Consider the following 17,266-nt stretch of genomic DNA (forward strand, 5'->3'; position numbering starts at 1 on the left):
TTCCTTACGTAATGCCCACAATTGCCAACCTTCTTCCCCTCCCTGCCTGCCCAGCCCTGCCCCACGATATCCCAGAGGCACAGGTCAGGGTGCTGCTGGGGATGCCCCCCCAGAAGAACCCCAGGGCCGTGATGGGAGGTGCTGGGCTGCCTGCTGCAGGGTTCCAAAGACCCAAGGACACCCTGAGTGCTCTCCCAGCTGGGCAAGGGCTGGCAGGGGGGTGCCAGGGTACAGTCACAGAGGGCTGTGCTTGCAGGGGGTGTCCGTGCCAGGGGCACGGTCAGGGAGGGGTACCCGGGGGTGCCCGCCGATGCCAGGGGCAGGGGCACAGAGTGGAATGCCTGCGAGGTTACTCTTGCCCGGGGACCACACTCCCACGGCTCCCCCGCGGCCCGCGCACAGGCAGCAGGCTTAGCCCCGCCCCGTGCCGGCCCAGCCAATCATGGCCCACATCCCGCCCTCCTCTCCTCGCCATTCGCCCGCCTCCCTGCCAATCCGCACGGTCCCTCTCCCTGTGACGTTACGCGCGGGGCCGCAGCGCGGCCCAACGAGGGTGGCGGGAGGCGGGCAGCTGCCTCTCGCTATTGGCTAGAGCGGGGAATGGGCGGGGCGTGGGCGGGGCGCGGTTGCGGCCTTAAAGCGGGGCCGGGGCCGCCGCGTCCGGCCCCATCCGGTCCCCCGTAAAGTGCTGTGTCCCGCCGGTACCGGGTGGATGGAGCTGAGTTGCGGAGTGGGGGGCAGCGCGGCAGCACCTCCGGGGCCTGGACCGCCCACCCCCGCCGCTGGCGCCGCCGCTCCCGGGCAGCCAATGGAGAGTGAGGACTACGAGAGCCTGCCCAGCGGCGCCTCGCTCGGCACCCACATGATGGCCGGGGCGGTAGCTGGCATCATGGAGCACACGGTCATGTACCCGGTGGACTCGGTCAAGGTGCGTGGAGGGCGGAGGTTAGGGGTGGCTAGCAGGACCTCCGGAATCGGCTGCCGATGTGCACGGGGGCAGATGTGCGAGCGGGGTGTCTGCACCGGCTACCGGTGGTGCTGAGCAACGTGTGTGCATGGGGTACCGGGAGTGCACCGGGGGTGCCCGGCAGGGCACATACACGGGGTACCGGGGTGTGTAGGGCAGCGCAGCGGTGGTGCGTGCACGGGGGGATGCGTGCAGGGGGGACCGGGGGTGTTTGCATGGGTTACCGGAGGTGTGCCAGGAGTGCGTGCGCAGAGTACCGGGGGTGTGCAGGAGTGCACCGGGAGCGCTTGAGGGCTTGCAGCGAGTACCGGAGGTGTGCGGGACTGCAGGGGATACCGAGAGTGTACGGGGATGCCCGGTAACGTGTTCATGGAGTACCGGAGGTGTATGGGGATGCGTGCACAGGGCACCGGAGACCTGCAGGAGTGCACCAGGGCTGCATGCACTGGATCCCGGCGGTGCGTTCACGGGGTGCCAGGCTTTGCACTGGTGCCAGCAGGAGAACACACGCGTGGGGCAGGAAGGTGTGCGAGGGGTGTTGGGGTGCACAGACCTCTGGAACGGGCTATGGTGCTTGGAGGCAGCAAAATTGGGACCGTGCTGTTAGGGAGTGTGCAAGAGGAGCTGGAGGTGGGTGAGAAAGAAGCTGCTGCAGTGTGGAAGGACCCTGAGGTGTCACCTCTGAGGTCGACAATGGAAGCCACCCACTCCGGACCCATCCCTGCAGCTGCAGCATCCTTGGTCCCGGCCAGCTTTGCACAGCCTGCGGTGTGGAGGTGTGTGCTGGGTCTTGCAAAGTTCTTTATGGGGCTCCCCAGAGCTGGAGCTGCCACCAGTGTCCCCCAGCGTGGGCTGCTGGGTGGTTCTTCCCTCCTAGTAGTAGAGTGTTGGACTTCCAGTCCAAGAGGGGGGAGCTGGTGGGGATGGAGTGGTGCATCCATCTGCAAGTGGTGTGAAGGTGGCATTAGGTATGGTGTGAGCCTGACTTTCATGGTCAGGGCTTAGGAAGGGCCTGGCATGGCTGAAGATGTGCTGCTGGTGGTTGACCTTTACTGCAGATCAGCTGCTTGAAGCTAACAAACAGCTCTCGGTGCTCAGGTGTGCAGGAGGGGAGCTCTCAGGGCATCTTCTCTGCGGCAGGAAGGATCCTGAAGGGTGTTTTTTCCCTCTGCCCCCCCCAGCCACCTCTGGTGGCTTCAAAAACCAGAGGAAATAAAATGAGAAGCCAAATGTCCTCAATGCTGTGGTGCTGGTCTGGCTGCAAGAATTGGTAGGGTTGGAAGGGACCTCAAGGCTCAGCCAGTTCCAACCCCCCTGCCATGGCCAGGGACACCTCACACTACAGCAGGTTGCTCACAGCCACATCCAGCCTGGCTTTAAAAACCTCCAGGGATGTGGCTTCCACCACCTCCCTGGGAAACCTGTTCCCATGGTCTCATTTCTGCCCTGAAAGAGGAGAGGAGAGGCAATGCCTCTGCGTTAAGGCACTGGAGGTCTTGCCAGTGTGCTGTGCTCAGCTCTCAGATTCAATACTCTTCCATTTTTGGGTGGGTTTTGGGTGTTTCTACAGGTCTGTGCTTGCTGGACCTAGCTCATAGGCTTGGGCTGCTCCTTATCTCAGGGTCCATGCCCACCCCAAGCCCACCACACCAGCTCCTCTCCCAAATGAGCTGGGTGTTTTCTGCCCAGTCGTGGTCAGAAGGGGCAATGGATGCAAGCTGGAACCCAGGAGCTTTCACCTTGACAGGAGGAGAAACTTGTTTGGTGTGAGGGTGCTGGAGGCCTGGAGCAGGCTGCCCAGAGAGGTTGTGGAGTCTCCTTCTCTGGGGACTTTCAAGATGCCTTTCTCTGTGACCTACCCTAGGTGACCCTGCTTTGGCAGGGGGGGTTGGAGTGGATGATCTCCAGAGGTCCCTTCCAAACTCTGCTATTGTCTGGTTCTATGGTCAGAGCAGCATGTTGGCATTCTGGGCCTGCCATTGTCTGGTTCTATGGTCAGAGCAGCATGTTGGCATTCTGGGCTTCATGGTGGGGGCTGATGATTTCATTTTCTCTGCAGGGAAAAGGGAGAAAGTGAAAGCTGTGGCTGGTTTCCCGGAGCAGGAGGTGCTTGTAGGAAAGTGGAGGTGCTGATCTCACCAGGCACTTGAATTCCTCAGCTGTTTCAGAGCTGGCAGTGCCCATGTTAGAGGTTTGCCAAGGCACAGCCTTATACTGGGAACAGCCCTGCTCAGCACACTGCTGTGAGGTGCTTAGGAGCAGATAAAAGAGCTCAGCTGCTGGCTGGCTGCAGGAGATCACTGGAGCGCAGCCAAGGTCACCCCACGTGTTGGGGGCAGAGTGGAAGCTGCAGGCTTTGGGTGCTGCTCTTGCTCTGTGCCCATCTGCTGTGGGAAAAGAGGGGAATGACCCCCAAAAGGGCTTTATTTTGTGGTGGGAGTAATCAAGCACCACCAAAGCTTGCAAGAGCAGCTGGCACTTCACCATGGGGAGCGTGGTGCTGTCCTCCAGGAGAGCAGCAGCCAAGCTCCTTCCTTCGTCTGGTTGTTGGGATCAATCCTGGCTGAGCAGAGCCTGTGGGGGTGGAGAAGGTCCAGGGATGTGGATGCTCCAGGGAGAGGCATTTCAGGCACTTGGCTTAAGATTGTGCTGTAGAGGCAAGGTTTTGGTTGCAGCAAGTTGTTCCCTCCGAAAGAGAAACTGAAACTGGGTTGGATTTGGGGAATGGTTTGCTTTTGGAGGCACAGTTCCTGAGCTGGACAAGGCTGGGAGAGGGCAGGCTGTGTGCTGGTGGTGTCCCATCGAGGCATGCAGTTAAAAACCAGTGCCCTATGCGCCTTGGTGAAGTTCAGGGATAGGTGTGGGACTCCCTGAGGTGCTGGGGGCGCCCCACATGCTGGGGCATGATGGAGGAGACATCAATCTGGTGCCCATCTGGAGCCTCCTGCAGCTGCTGGCTGTGAGCTCCCTGGCCAGTGCCACTTTGTGGTTTGCAGCAGCCTTCAGAGGGGAAGTTCATGGCAGGTTGTAGTTGGCAACAAAAGCCTCAACTGGAGGCTTTTGTGGCTGGTGAGACTTGCTTTGGTGTCTTTTCCTTCCCACCTTTTTCCTTCTGAGACCTCCTTGAGCTTCAGCCTTCCCTGCACGCTGGCCTCTGCCTTCTCCACGGAACGCTGTGGTTGTGTTAGGTTGCAAAAGACCTTGGAGATCATCAAGTCCAACTCCCTGGCTTGGGCTGCAGGGTTTTTGATGTTTCCCTTGGTGCTTAGGCTTGTTTTGGTTTGTAGCTGCTGAGAATGCAGCTGTCCTGGCAGGCCTGACCAGCCTCCAAAGCTCGTTTGAATCATCAGCATGTCAAGGGCTACTTCTGATGCCAGCAGAAAAGGAGTTTCTGGAGGACTCCCCTGGAGCCTCCTCCTCCCTTCCCTTAAGGCATTTGGTGGCTTTTCTACCATTCTGCTGGAGCTATGTTCCCAGGGTAGGGAAAGCAGCTGCTGCCTTGAGGATGTGACAGGGTTGTCCTCACCTGGAAACTAAGAGAGACATTGGGGATGTGCTGGGCTTGGACATCCCTTCCTGGCAGCGGGTGGCAGATGCACAGCTGACAAGGAGCCCTTGCTCCAGCCCTGATTATGTCTCAGGTCATCTAACCAGGGTGGTGCAGGAATCCTAGAATCACAGAACTGTCAGGCTTGGAAGGGATCTCAAGGCTCAGCCAGTTCCAACCCCTCTGCCATGGCCAGGGACACCTCACACCACAGCAGGTTGCTCACAGCCACCTCCAGCCTGGCTGCAAACACCTCCAGGCAGGAGGCTTCCACCACCTCCCTGGGCAACCTGTGCCAGGCTCTCACCACCCTCCTGGGGAGCAACTTCTTCCTCACATCCAATCTCAATCTCCCCACTTCTAGTTTTGCTCCATGCCCCCCAGTCCTATCCCTCCCTGACACCCTCAGAAGTCCCTCCCCAGCTTTCTTGTAGCCCCCTGCAGATCCTGGAAGGCCACAATTAGGTCTCCTTGGAGCCTTCTCCTCTCCAGACTGCCCAACCCCAACTCTCTCAGTCTGTCCTCAGAGCAGGGCAGCTGCAGCCCTCTGCTCCTCCTCGTGGCCCTTGTCTGGACACCTTCCAGCACCTCCAGAAGTACGACCGAGGGTGGCAGCTGAGCTGCTGTGAGCTGCTCTGCTTTGATGTAAACTTTGGGGTTAGGGATGCTTGGCCTTGGTGGGAGGTTCTGCATCCACCCCTCCTTCAAGCCAGCTCCAGGAGGAGCAGTTGCTCTTCTTTCAGCTGATGATGTTGAGGTGCTGCATGGCTGTGTGGTTAACCTGTTTGACCCTGGTCTCCCCTCCCAGATACTGGGGGGGGGGGGGCACCTCCCTAAGTGTGTTGCCTGTCTGGGGAGCTGGGAAGCAGCCTAGCAAGAAAGAGAAGGGACTTCAGAGCTTGAGCTCTGGGTGGTGCAGCAGCAAAGCCCTCTCTGGTCAGCAGGCTCTGACCCAGTTGCTGCAGAAACGCTGCTTGCTCCCTGGTGAAGGCATCTTGTGTTCTCCAGGGCTTTTGTTAGCTGCAGGGAGCCCAGGCTGGGTGCCTGTCACATGAATGTGCAGGCTGAGCTTGGAGAGGGCCTGCAGTGGGCAGGGAAGAGCCCAAGGTGAATCAGATCCCAGGTTGGTTGTACAGTGGCACAGCAAACCGGCAAAGCCTTTAGGAGGAATCCACCGAACTGCAGACCTGACTCAGCGGTGCTGGAGAGCAAAAACCACTCCTGGCAGCAAGAAGGTTGGGTGCTCTTCCCCCAGACAGCATCCCTGAAGCTGGTGCTGGCCCACCAGCACCTGGTGAAGCTGAAGCTGGGGACTTTTGGTGTTGCTTCTGATGCCCAAACTGAAACCAGGCCGATGCTTGTGGTTGTTGGGGAGCTCCTGCCTTATGCAATGAGGATTAACCTAAGTAGGTGGAGAAGTATTTCTTGGCTGGTGAACAAGAGGGGGGTGAGGCTCCTGGTGCAGCTTGTTGGCTTCAGATAGGTGGCAGGAGCCTTGTGGAGGGGTGAGGACTGCATAGCTCATCCTTCACACCACGATAAACTTCTTATCCTGCCTGGAACAGAGCTGAACCTGTTTGCAGCAGCAGCAGCCACACAGCAGATCTTGGGTCTGGTTCCTTCTGGGGCTGTTGGTCCTGTTTGTGTCCACAGACCTCATGAAAGGTGTAAGCCTGGTGGTGATGCAAAGTGTGGGGTGCCTGAGGTGGGTCCAACAGAGGCTCACCACCTGCTCTGGGTGGGACAGTGTGAGCTTCTGAGCCATTCTGGAGTGGCTCAGATGATCCAACGTGTTGGTGTTTATCCATTGTGATGTGGAAGCAGCTGGACCCCTCAGTAGGGGTGGAGGCACTCAAGGTTGGTTGCTAACAACACAGCACCATGGCTGTGATCTTGCATGTGCCAAGCTGAGAGTTTGGTGCTGTCCAGGAGCACTTCTCCCTGATCACCTTCCTGAGGAGCTGCTGCTGTGTGTTTGGAGTCCTTGGAATCGCTGCACACCAGGTTGGAAGGCACATCAAGGATCATCTGGGCCATCCCCTTTCTGGGAAAGCATGGTGGTCATTTCTCCCCAACCCTCTCTGCTTCCATCTCTGGGGATGTGGTTTCCTACCCAAAGGGTCTGGAAGGATGAAACCAAAGAGCAGCACCTCCAATCCCCCAGCCCAGCCCTGCAGGAGAGCTTGGCTGCCTTCACCTCCTGCCAGAATGCGTCAGGTGTGGATGGAGAAGGTGCTGCACTGGAGTGGGGGCTAAAAACCAAACCCCACCACCTCACAACCCCCAAACTGGGGGGGAAAAAAGTTAATTAAAAATCAGAAACCCCAAATCCAGAGATTGTTTTTTGAGGCACAGAGCAGCAGTGGTTCATTGCCCTTTGGAACCTTAACTACTTTGAAGGCATCCCAGCAACAGAGTGAGGTGAGAGGGAGATCTCCTGGGGTCACTGCTGGGCTCTGGAGGAATGGCTTCAAGGTAAAACCAGCAGAGTAACAAAAAACCCCAAACCAGACCCTAAGCTGACCCAATCCCCAGCTGGATGAGAGCAGCTTGGCAGCAGCAGGTTGTGCTGAGTCACACTGACGGTGGAGCAGCTGCTGGGAGTTTCTCATCCTGAGCTGCAGCCTCTCCCGGTGAGCATCGGTAGGACAGGAAGGTTCAGAGGCCACGTGGAGGGGGCTGCAAGACCCCTGTGGCCACTCAGTGAGGGCTGAGAGCTGGGTGTGAGGGTGCTGGAGGGCCCTGGAGCAGGCTGCCTGGAGAGGTTGGGGAGTTTCCTTCTCTGGAGAGCTTCCAGCCCCACCTGGATGTGTTCCGGAGTGACCTGCCCTGGGTGATGCTGCTTTGGCGGGGGGGGGGGGGGGGGGTTGGACTCATCTCCAGAGGTCCCTTCCAAGCCCTCCCATTCTGTGATTCTACAGTTCCATGGTTTGCCTCAAGTCTTGGTGGACTAAGAGGTTGGGTTCATAAATCTTGGGTTAAGAGTGGGGCTCAGTGAGCTCAAAGGCCTTTTCCAACCTCCATTCCTCTCTAGTTGTGGTGAAATGCAGTGAGCTGTTGGCTCAGCCTCACAGATTGCTTTCACAGCTTGGTTTTATGACACTGGGTTAAAGTCCTGAGTTCAGCTCTGACCTCCTCCTTGCTCTCAGAATGTTCACCTGAAAGTGCTCCTCTGTTTCCAGCAGCTCTGGAGGAGGCTTTGGAGCAGTCGAAGGTCCCAGCCTGCAGCGCTTCGATTGGCTTCGTCTGGCCCGAAAGCTGAGCTGTAGTATTACCTCCTGCCTGATGGAATTGATAAGCCTGGAGGGTTGTGTCCCAATGAGGAAGTGTCTTGGAGGTGGCCTGGGCAGCCTTTGCTTTTCTAAGGGCTGCTGGAGCTCTGCCAAGAAGGGAGCTGCTCCTCTGGCTCTGCCTGGGGAGGCACCGTGCTGGCGTTGGCACGTCGTAAAAACCTGTGGACATGGCACCTGGGGGCAGGGGTTAATGGCCATGGAGGTGTTGGGTTGCACTTGATGACCCCCTCCCTGCAGAGGGTTCAAGGCCAGGCTGGATGAGGCCTTGAGCAAGCTGGGCTGGGGGGGAGGTGTTCCTGCCCCTGGCAGGAGGGTTGGAACTGGATGAGCTTCGAGGTCCCTTCTGCCCCAACCCATTCTGTGAGCTATGACTTTGAGGGCTTTCCCAGCACTTCTGTGATTCTGTCCTGTGGCCTGGTCTTCATTCTGAGGATGGGATGGCCCAGCTGGTGGGCTGGAAGGCATCCTCCTTGGCAAACCCAAAGGAGCTCTGAACTGCAGCTCTCCAGCTTCTCCTTAAGAGCATTAATTGGATGGAGCCTGTTGCAGGTTGCCAAACATTCATCTCCTGTGACTCTGCCCTTTCCCAGGAGAGCCCTTCTGTGTTTGTGGTTTGGAGGTGTGAGGCCACCACCAAAAGCTGTGCTCCTCCAGCCTGGTTTTGGTGGGATGGGATGCATCAGCTGTGCTGCAGGCCAGCAGGACTTGTGGGCTGCTCAGCAGGAGGAGGAGCAGCAGAGCCTTTTGCATCTTGCTGCACCTTCCTTGGTCTTGCTGGGCTGGTTGCAGAGGTTTGAGCCCTCCCTTGGTGCTGGTGGGAGGTGGCTGGACTCCTGCATTCATCCACTGCAGGTTGACATCATTGGAGCACTGCTGGGGTGTGATGGCATCAGTCTGTAGGAGCTTGAAATGAGCTAAGTGAAGTGGTTTGGTTTGTTTGGTGTCCCCCCCCAAGCCAGGCTGTGTCATGAAGTGGTGGCACTGAGTTTCTTAGGATGCTTTGGATGCCAGCAGCTGAGCTGGCTTCAAAAATACCTGTAGAAGAAAAGGCCACTGAGGACTGTTGAGTGAAGATGCAGATGAAAATGGCCAGCTCAGGCTCTTGGTGGCTACAGGGCACCAGGAGCTGGGAGGGAAGGTGTGGTGAAGCCTGGGGGGTCTCTGCTCTCCAGCTTGCTGGGGCCATCATCATCAGCTGGGGCTGCTTGGGTCACTGTGCAGGAGAAGGAGGTGGCCTTGCCCTGCCTCTCCTTCCACAGGGAGGTTACTGCAGGCATCCCACTTTCTCAGCCTGCCCTTCTAGGAAACCTGTTTCCCAATCGTGGCCTGGGTCTGCTCGAGGAGAGTCACAAGCAGCTGAGCAACACCAGGAGCAACAAGCTGGGGCAGAGAGCTGGGAGTGGTGTGAGCAAGAGGCAATTAAAGACCTAACTGTGTCTTCAGCAAGCCTTTGGAACAACTGCACTCGCTGCATTCCCTGCTCCTTCCACCCATAAATGGGAGCAGAGGTCACACTTCCCTCTGAGAAGCCTCCTGGGCTCCTGGTGTTGCAATGGGATTCACCTGGCTGGTCTGGCAGGTGAAGTGTGGAGAAAGAGTGTCCTGGCCCTGGCATGGACTCAGCTGTTTACCCTTCTAATGATCTTGGAAGTTGCAGATGGTCCCAGCATGGTTAGGGGTTGGAAGGGAGCTCTGGAGCTCAGCCAGCCCAACCCCTCCTGCTCCAGCAGGGCACCCACAGCAGCTTGCCCAGGAGCACAATGCCCAGGGGGGGTTGGAAGCTCTCCCTCTCTGGGCAGCCTGCTCCAGGCCTCCAGCACCCTCACAACAAACAACTTTCTCCTCTTCAGATGGAACCTTCTGGGTGCCAGTTTGTGCCCATTGCCTCTTGTCCTGTCCCTGGGCACCACTCAGCAGAGCCTGGCCCCAGCCTCTTGCCCCCCACAGCTCCTTTAGCTCTTGCTGAGCATTGCTCAGCTGCCCTCTGGGGCTGCTCTCCTGCAGGCTCTCAGCCCCAGGGCTCTCAGCCTTTGCTGCTCCCAGAGCTGCTCCAGGCCCCTCAGCATCTTCAGAGCTGCCTCTGGACTCCCTCCAGCACTTCCCTGTCGCTCTTGACCTGGGGAGCCCAGAACTGGACCCAGGACTCCAGCTGTTGGCTGGAGGTGAGGTGCCGTAGAGGGGGAGGACAACCTCCTTCACCCTGCTGCCCACACTCTTCTCCCTGCCTCCCAGGGGCACCGCTGAGGCCTTCTTGGCCACCAGGGCACGTTGCTGGCTCCTGGGCACCTTCTTGTCCCCCAGCACTCCCAGCTCCTTGGAGCTGCTTCTCAGCAGGGCCCCCCCTTTGCTGCTGCAGGGGGTTCTTGCTCCCCCTGTGCAGGCCCCAGCCCCTTGTGGAGCCTCCGGAGGTGAGGTGCCGTGGCTGTGAGTCGCGCCGGCGGCGTCCCGGCTGGCTAATGGAGGCCTCTCCCTTCGTGTGCTTTGTTGCAGACCAGGATGCAGAGCCTGCAGCCGGACCCCAAAGCCCAGTACAGGAGTGTCTACGAAGCTCTGAAGAGGATTGTGCTGACAGAGGGCTTCTGGAGGCCTTTACGTGGGATTAATGTCACCATGCTGGGGGCTGGCCCTGCCCACGCCATGTACTTCGCCTGCTATGAGAACCTGAAAAAGTCCTTAAGTGACACTCTGCAGCAGGGAGGCAACAGCCACTTGGCCAATGGTATTTGGGGCTCTTTGCCCAGCAAACCCAACTTGCTTGCAGTTAACAGCCTGTCCTTTGCTTGCTTCCTGCCCTTAGCCCCCGGCCTCCTCCGCCGTGCTCTGCTCCTGGAAGATCTGCTGTGAGAGCTCTGTGTGTGGGAGGATGCAAGATGCAAGCAACCAAAGCCCGAGCCTGCAGGTCTCTCAGCACCTATCCTCTAGCTGAGTGCTTTGTCCTGGGCACCATCCTCCTCTGGAAAACTGCTGAGCCCAGTTTTAGGACGACTGACTGCTCGGTAGCTCGGCCTGCCAGAGGAGAGAGGTGGCCTGGCTGCCTGCAGCAGAGCAGAGAAGGTCTTCCTGGCCTTGGAAGCCTTGGTGGCAAAGTTGTTGTGCAGCCTCCAAAGCCTTGGTCTAACCTAGGTTTCTGCAGCACTCCCTCATCAGATGATTCTAGCCTTGAGTAATCAATACTCTGGACAAGAGGTGCTGAGAGAGGCAGCTGGAGGCTGCTGTGGCTGGCTTGGCGTTGAAGGCATCACCTAAAACCTCTTGAGGTTTCAAGTAGAGGTTGTTCCAGATGTCTCCCTTGGAGCTCCAGCATGGTAAAGTGCACTGCATCCTCTGGTGTGCTCACATGCTTTGGTTAAAGAGTCTGCTCCCACCAGCAAGGCTTTTTGGGGGTTAGCTCCAGCAGTGCCTCTGTGAGGGCAGAAAGCCTCTGAGTGAGCAGCCCCAAGGGGGTTACAAAAGGGTTTGTGCAGAAGGCAGCTCATGATGGGGGATGGTGGTGGTTGGCAGGGACCTCTGGAGATCATCCAACAGCTCTGCTGAAGCAGGGGCACCCCCAGCAGCTTGCCCAGGTGGGGTTGGCAAGTCTCCAGAGAAGGAGACTCCACAACCTCTCTGGGCAGCCTGCTCCAGGGCTTCATCACCCTCCAAGCAGTCAAGAGACTTGAACTTGACCCAGCCAGCTCGCTTAAGAACATGGCACCACAGAACTGTGTTGGAAGAGCAGAGCATCATCAAGCCCCAACCCTCAACCATCTTTTCTTGGCTGGTTGCTTTTTTGCTGCTGAGCTCCTTCCCCATCTTTGCCTTCCCAGCAGCTCCAGGCTCTTGGGTACCAGCAGGAAAACCTCTTAAGAAATGGCCAAAAGTCCTGTGGGGCAAGAGAGAGTTTGAGGTGGAAGCCAACATCAAAGGAGAAGGTGTGGCTCCAGAGGGCCAGCTGCAGGCTGGCTGTGCAGAGAAGCAGGGTCTGGATCTGGGAGGAGTGAAAGGGATTCCTCATGGATCTGTGAGCGTTGCTCATTCCCCAGCCCAGCCTGGGTGAAGCTGGTGGTGCCTTGCGTGGACAAAGCCTTTTGTGAGCAGCAGAGGTGGTGGTTGGTGATCCTGTGAGGGGAGCAGATCTTGGGCTGCTTTTCAAGCTGCTCAGCCTGGGTTTTTCCTGCCTTGGGAATGAGTCACTGGCTGCTTCTTCGGGCTTGCTGCAGGGCTGGGCTGTGCTCCGTGGCTTCTCAGTGGACCTCCACCACCACCTTCATCATCATATGATGATGATGATGATGCCTGAGCAATAAAAAGAAACCCCAAGGTTCAGAAGCCAGGGCTTGAAGAGGATCTTCTTGTGTCTTGCAGGTATAGCTGGGAGCGTGGCCACGCTGCTCCACGACGCAGTGATGAATCCTGCTGAAGGTAACTCCCTGTGCTGGTGAGGTGCTGCACCCCCTTAGCCTGGGGGAGGCACCAAGGCCACCCTGCACCACCCTCAGCAGCTTGAGCCCTTTGTTTTAGTCTTTTTTCCTCCCCCCCCCCCACAAGCTCAGGCCAGTAAGGATGGGAGAAATGCTGCCTGGTTGTCTTCTGGTTGCCTGGGTGGTGTTTGGCAGGTTTAAAATGCAGGCACAGGTCTGTGGTGCCCATTTCAGACTTGGGGAGAAGCCAAGTTTGGAGCTGAAGAGCATCTCTGCAGAAGTTAATGGTGTTGGGTGATGACAGTTTGGGACTTGGTGAGCTCAAAGGGGCTTTTCCAACCTGGTTGATTATTGTGTGGTTCTCTTAACTTGCCAAGGGCTTGCACAGGGGCTCTGTGTGGTGCATCCAGCAAGGAGAAGCTTCTTTGGTGTGAGGGTGCTGGAGCCTTGGAGCAGGCTGCCCAGGGAGGTTGTGGAGTCTCCTGCTCTGGAGAGAGCCCAAACCCACCTGGATGTGTTGTGTGTGACCTGCCCTGGGTGATCCTGCCCTGGCAGGGGGCTGCTTGGACTGGCTGATCTCCAGGGGTCCCTTCCAACCCCTCCCCTTCTGTGCCAATGTAGGAGTGAAACATTCTCATCTAAGCTGATTTGAATGCCTCAAGAGTTCAGGCTGAGCTTATCCTATGTGCTGTGTCTGCAGCAGCTCAGGAAAACAAGAGGCACAGAAATCCTGGAAGGCTTGGGGTGGGCAGGGACCTTTCAAGCTCATCCAGTCCACCCCCCCTGCAGCCAGCAGGGACATCCCCAAGCAGAGCAGGTTGCTCAGAGCCCCAAACAACCTGACCTGCACTGGTGCCAGGGATGGGGCAGCTCCAACCTGTCTGGGCAGCCTGGGCCAGGCTCTCAGCACCTTCCTTCCTTCTCTCCCCTCTGAATCTCCCTCTTTTTAGTTCAATCCATCCCCCCTTGGCCTGTCACAACAGGCCCTTCTCAAAAAGTCTGTCCCCAGCTTTAAGCAGGGAGGTTGGAGTGGATGATCTCCAGAGGTCCCTTCCAACCAACACCATCCTGGGATGGAGGCTCTCCAGGAAAACTGGAGTCACCTAACATCAGGCTGCTGCCACTCTGCTCCTGCAGTGCTTGTGGGGGCTTTTTGATGAAGCTTTGAGCTGCCCAAACCAGGGGGAGCTTAGCCCTGTTGTTGAACAAGTGCAGAAGCCCCTGGGGGCCCTTGTGTGGCTTTTCCTGGCGTGGTCAGGGCTGGCATGAAGAGGACCAACAGCAACATGCAGCTGAAATGAAGATTATTAACTGTACTGCCAGCTGGCTGCTGGTAATTAGGGTACTTCTGAGCTGGCCTGAAGTTGAGGTTTTTCTGGAAGGGGGGGGGAAGTATCTGTGGGGTTCCAAATCCTTTCAATTTTCTCCTGAATCAATGGATTGTATGAATTGGAAAGTCCTTAAGTGAAGGACTTCACTTCAGGACTTGGCACTTTTAGGTGGAATCTATTCCACTTCCCAGGTCTGGAAGGTTGGTTTCAGGTCAGCCAGGAAGATTTCAGGGCAAGGTCAAGTGCCAGGTTCTGTACTTTGGTCACAGCAACCCCAGGCAGTGCTACAGGCTGGGGTCAGAGTGGCTGAGAGCAGCCAGGCAGAGAGGGACCTGGGGGTAGTGGTTGGCAGCAGCTGAACATGAGCCAGCAGTGTGCCCAGGTGGCCAAGAAGGCCAATGGCATCCTGGCCTGCATCAGGAAGAGTGTGGCCAGCAGGAGCAGGGAAGTCCTTGTGCCCTGTGCTCAGCACTGGTTAGGCCACACCTGGAGTCCTGTGTCCAGTTCTGGGCCCCTCAGGTTAAGAAGGACATTGAGAGACTTGAATGTGTCCAGAGAAGGGCAATGAGGCTGGGGAGGGGTCTGGGGCACAGCCCTGTGAGGAGAGGCTGAGGGAGCTGGGGTTGCTTAGCCTGCACAAGAGGAGGATCAGGGGAGACCTTTTTGTTCTCTGCAACTCCCTGAAGGGAGGTTGGAGCCAGGTGGGGGTTGGGCTCTTCTCCCAGGCACCCAGCAGCAGAACAAGAGGACACAGTCTCAAGCTGTGCCAGGGGAAGTTGAGGCTGGAGGTGAGGAGAAAGTTCTTCCCAGAGAGAGTTGCTCTCCATTGGGATGTGCTGCCCAGGGAGGTGGTGGAGTCCCCATCCCTGGAGGTGTTCAAAGAATGCTTGGATGTGGCCCTTGGAGCCATGGCTCAGCTGTCAGGAGGTGTCAGGGGATAGGTCATAGGTTGGACTTGATGAGCCCTGAGGTCTTTTCCAACCTGGTGGATTCTGTGAGTCTAAGTTTCATTTCCTTTCTGCTCTTGGCCTCTTGTTTCTGCACACCAGCTCTGCATCCTGAGGGTCATAGAAGCATTTTGGGTTAGAAAAGACTTTCAAGATCATTAAGTCCAACCACTGAGGTCCTTGTTCAGTCTGTCTTAATGACTCTGTAGCTAGAAGACAATTTCCTTAATTAAGCTTGAGGAGAGGAATGAATCAGCCCATGGAAATGGAGAGCTGTTGAAGCAGGGCTGAGCTCTGACCTGCTTCCCTCACTTGCTGTGTTGGGTGTTTGGGAGGCCCTGGGAGGTTGGGAGAAGGTTGGTTGTACACAGCTTTGTGGTAAAAACCTGGCCCATGAGGATCTCACCACTCCAGAAGTGCCTGGTGTGTGTGCTCCAGCCCTGGAACAGGCTGGCTGGAGAAGAACCCTGGAGGGGTTTCAGAGCTGTGGAGATGTGGTGCTGAGGGCTGGTGCAGCCCTGGGTTAATGGTTGGACTCTGGAGGGGAGCACAGAGGAAGCCAGGAAGATGATCAGAAGAGGGCTGCAGCACCTCTGCTGTGGGGGCAGGCTGGGAGAGTTGGGGCTCTTCAGCCTGGGGAAGAGAGGGAGGACCTTCTGGTGGCCTTCCAGTACCTGAAGGGGCTCCAGGAGAGCTGGGGAGGGACTTCTGAAAAGGTCTGGGAGTGCCAGGATGAAGACAATGGTTTTGAGCTGGGAGAGGAGAGACTGAGCCTGGAGATGAGGAAGAAATTCTTTGCAGTGAGGATGGGGAGAGCCTGGCACAGGTTGCCCAGGGAGGCTGTGGATGTCCCCTGCCTGGAGGTGTTCAAGGCCAGGCTGGATGAGGCCCTGAGCAAGCTGGGCTGGTGGGAGGTGTCCCTGCCCATGGCAGCAGGGCTGGAACTGGATGAGCTTTGAGATCCCTTCCGACCCAAACCATTTTATGACTATTTTAAGGGTTTCTTCCAACCAATCCAATTCTGGATGCTCTGTTGTAGCAGGCTGGGTTTGGAAGGGAGGGTTGGGGTCTGGGAGCAGGGTTGGGGTCTGGATGGTGGGGTCTGGGAGCAGGGTTGGGGTCTGGATGGTGGGGTCTGGGAGCAGGGTTGGGGTCTGGATGGTGGGGTCTGGGAGCAGGGTTGGGGTCTGGATGGTGGGGTCTGGGAGCAGGGTTGGGGTCTGGATGGTGGGGTCTGGGAGCAGGGTTGGGATCTGGATGGTGGGGTCTGGGAGCAGGGTTGGGGTCTGGATGGTTGGGGCTGGGAGCAGGGTTGGGGTCTGGATGGTGGGGTCTGGGAGCAGGGTTGGGGTCTGGATGGTTAGGGCTGGGAGCAGGGTTGGGGTCTGGATGGTTGGGGTCTGGGAGCAGGGTTGGGGTCTGGATGGTGGGGTCTGGGAGCAGGGTTGGGGTCTGGATGGTTGGGGCTGGGAGCAGGGTTGGGATCTGGATGGTGGGGTCTGGGAGCAGGGTTGGGGTCTGGATGGTGGGGTCTGGGAGCAGGGTTGGGTCTGGCTGCTGTGGTGACCAGGCAAGATGTTCCTCAGCTGAGAAGCCTTTCTGTGTGCCTGTGTCTGTCCTGCCTGGTGCTGGCTGTGCCCCTCTCCTGGAGCAGTGGTGAAGCAGAGGATGCAGATGTTCAACTCCCCCTACAAGTCTGTCCTGGCCTGCGTGAGGACGGTGCAGAGGACGGAAGGCTTTGGGGCCTTCTACCGCAGCTACACCACCCAGCTGACCATGAATGTCCCCTTCCAGGCCATTCACTTCATCACCTATGAGTTCATGCAGGAGCAGATCAACCCCCACCGGGACTACAACCCCCAGTCCCACATCGTCTCTGGCGCCGTCGCCGGGGCCGTGGCCGCCGCCGCCACCACTCCCCTGGACGTCTGCAAGACCTTGCTCAACACCCAGGAGAACGTGGCCCTGAGCTCTGTGAACATCAGTGGCCACCTCTCGGGCATGGTGAACGCTTTCAAGACTGTCTACCAGCTGGGAGGGCTGCCAGGGTACTTCAGAGGGGTGCAGGCTCGAGTCATCTACCAGATGCCTTCGACGGCCATCGCCTGGTCCGTCTATGAGTTCTTCAAGTACTTCCTCACGAAGCACAAGCTGGAGAGGAGAACATCCTTGTGAAGCACTCGGCCCCAGGAGTCAACACCAGCCCCCTGGGGTCCTCCTCTGTGTGTGTCTGCATCTGCATGTGTGCCTGCAAGCCAGCCAGCCCTGGGGCCCTGCTTGAGGGCTGCTGGTGGCCTCGCGGCTGATGTCCACAGGGCCAAAGAGCTCTGGAGATCTGTTTGAGGGCTGCTGGTGGCCTCAGAGCTGATGTCCACAGGGCAATCCAGCCCTGGGGCTCTGCTGAGGGCTGCTGCTGGCCTCCCAGCTGATGTCCACAGAGCCAACCTGCCCTGGGGATCTGCTGAGGGCTGTTGGTGGCCTCAGAGCTGATGTCCACAGAGCCAACCAGCCCTGGGGCTCTGCTGAGGGCTGCTGGTGGCCTCAGAGCTGCTGTCCACAGAGCCAACCAGCCCTGGGGCTCTGCTGAGGGCTGCTGGTGGCCTCAGAGCTGATGTCCACAGAGCCAACCAGCCCTGGGGATTTGCTGAGGGCTGCTGGTGGCCTCAGAGCTGATGTCCACAGAGCCAACCAGCCCTGGGGCTCTGCTGAGGGCTGCTGCTGGCCTCACAGCTGCTGTCCACAGAGCCAACCAGCCCTGGGGCTCTGCTGAGGGCTGCTGGT

General features: G+C 58.0%; 1 protein-coding gene across 1 annotated transcript; it reads left to right on the plus strand.

Annotated features, from left to right (window-relative positions):
• The first annotated feature begins 682 nt into the window (after positions 1 to 682).
• On the plus strand, positions 683 to 16,748 carry SLC25A37 (solute carrier family 25 member 37). Its single transcript, XM_054174808.1, has 4 exons — positions 683 to 928; positions 10,298 to 10,526; positions 12,152 to 12,208; positions 16,140 to 16,748. The coding sequence occupies exons 1-4, from the start codon at positions 713 to 715 to the stop codon at positions 16,658 to 16,660; spliced, it is 1,023 nt and encodes a 340-aa protein (XP_054030783.1). The 5' UTR covers positions 683 to 712; the 3' UTR covers positions 16,661 to 16,748.
• Positions 16,749 to 17,266: the final 518 nt, after the last annotated feature.

The sequence above is a fragment of the Dryobates pubescens genome, chromosome 31, assembly GCF_014839835.1.
Source record: "Dryobates pubescens isolate bDryPub1 chromosome 31, bDryPub1.pri, whole genome shotgun sequence".
NCBI lineage: Eukaryota > Metazoa > Chordata > Aves > Piciformes > Picidae > Dryobates > Dryobates pubescens.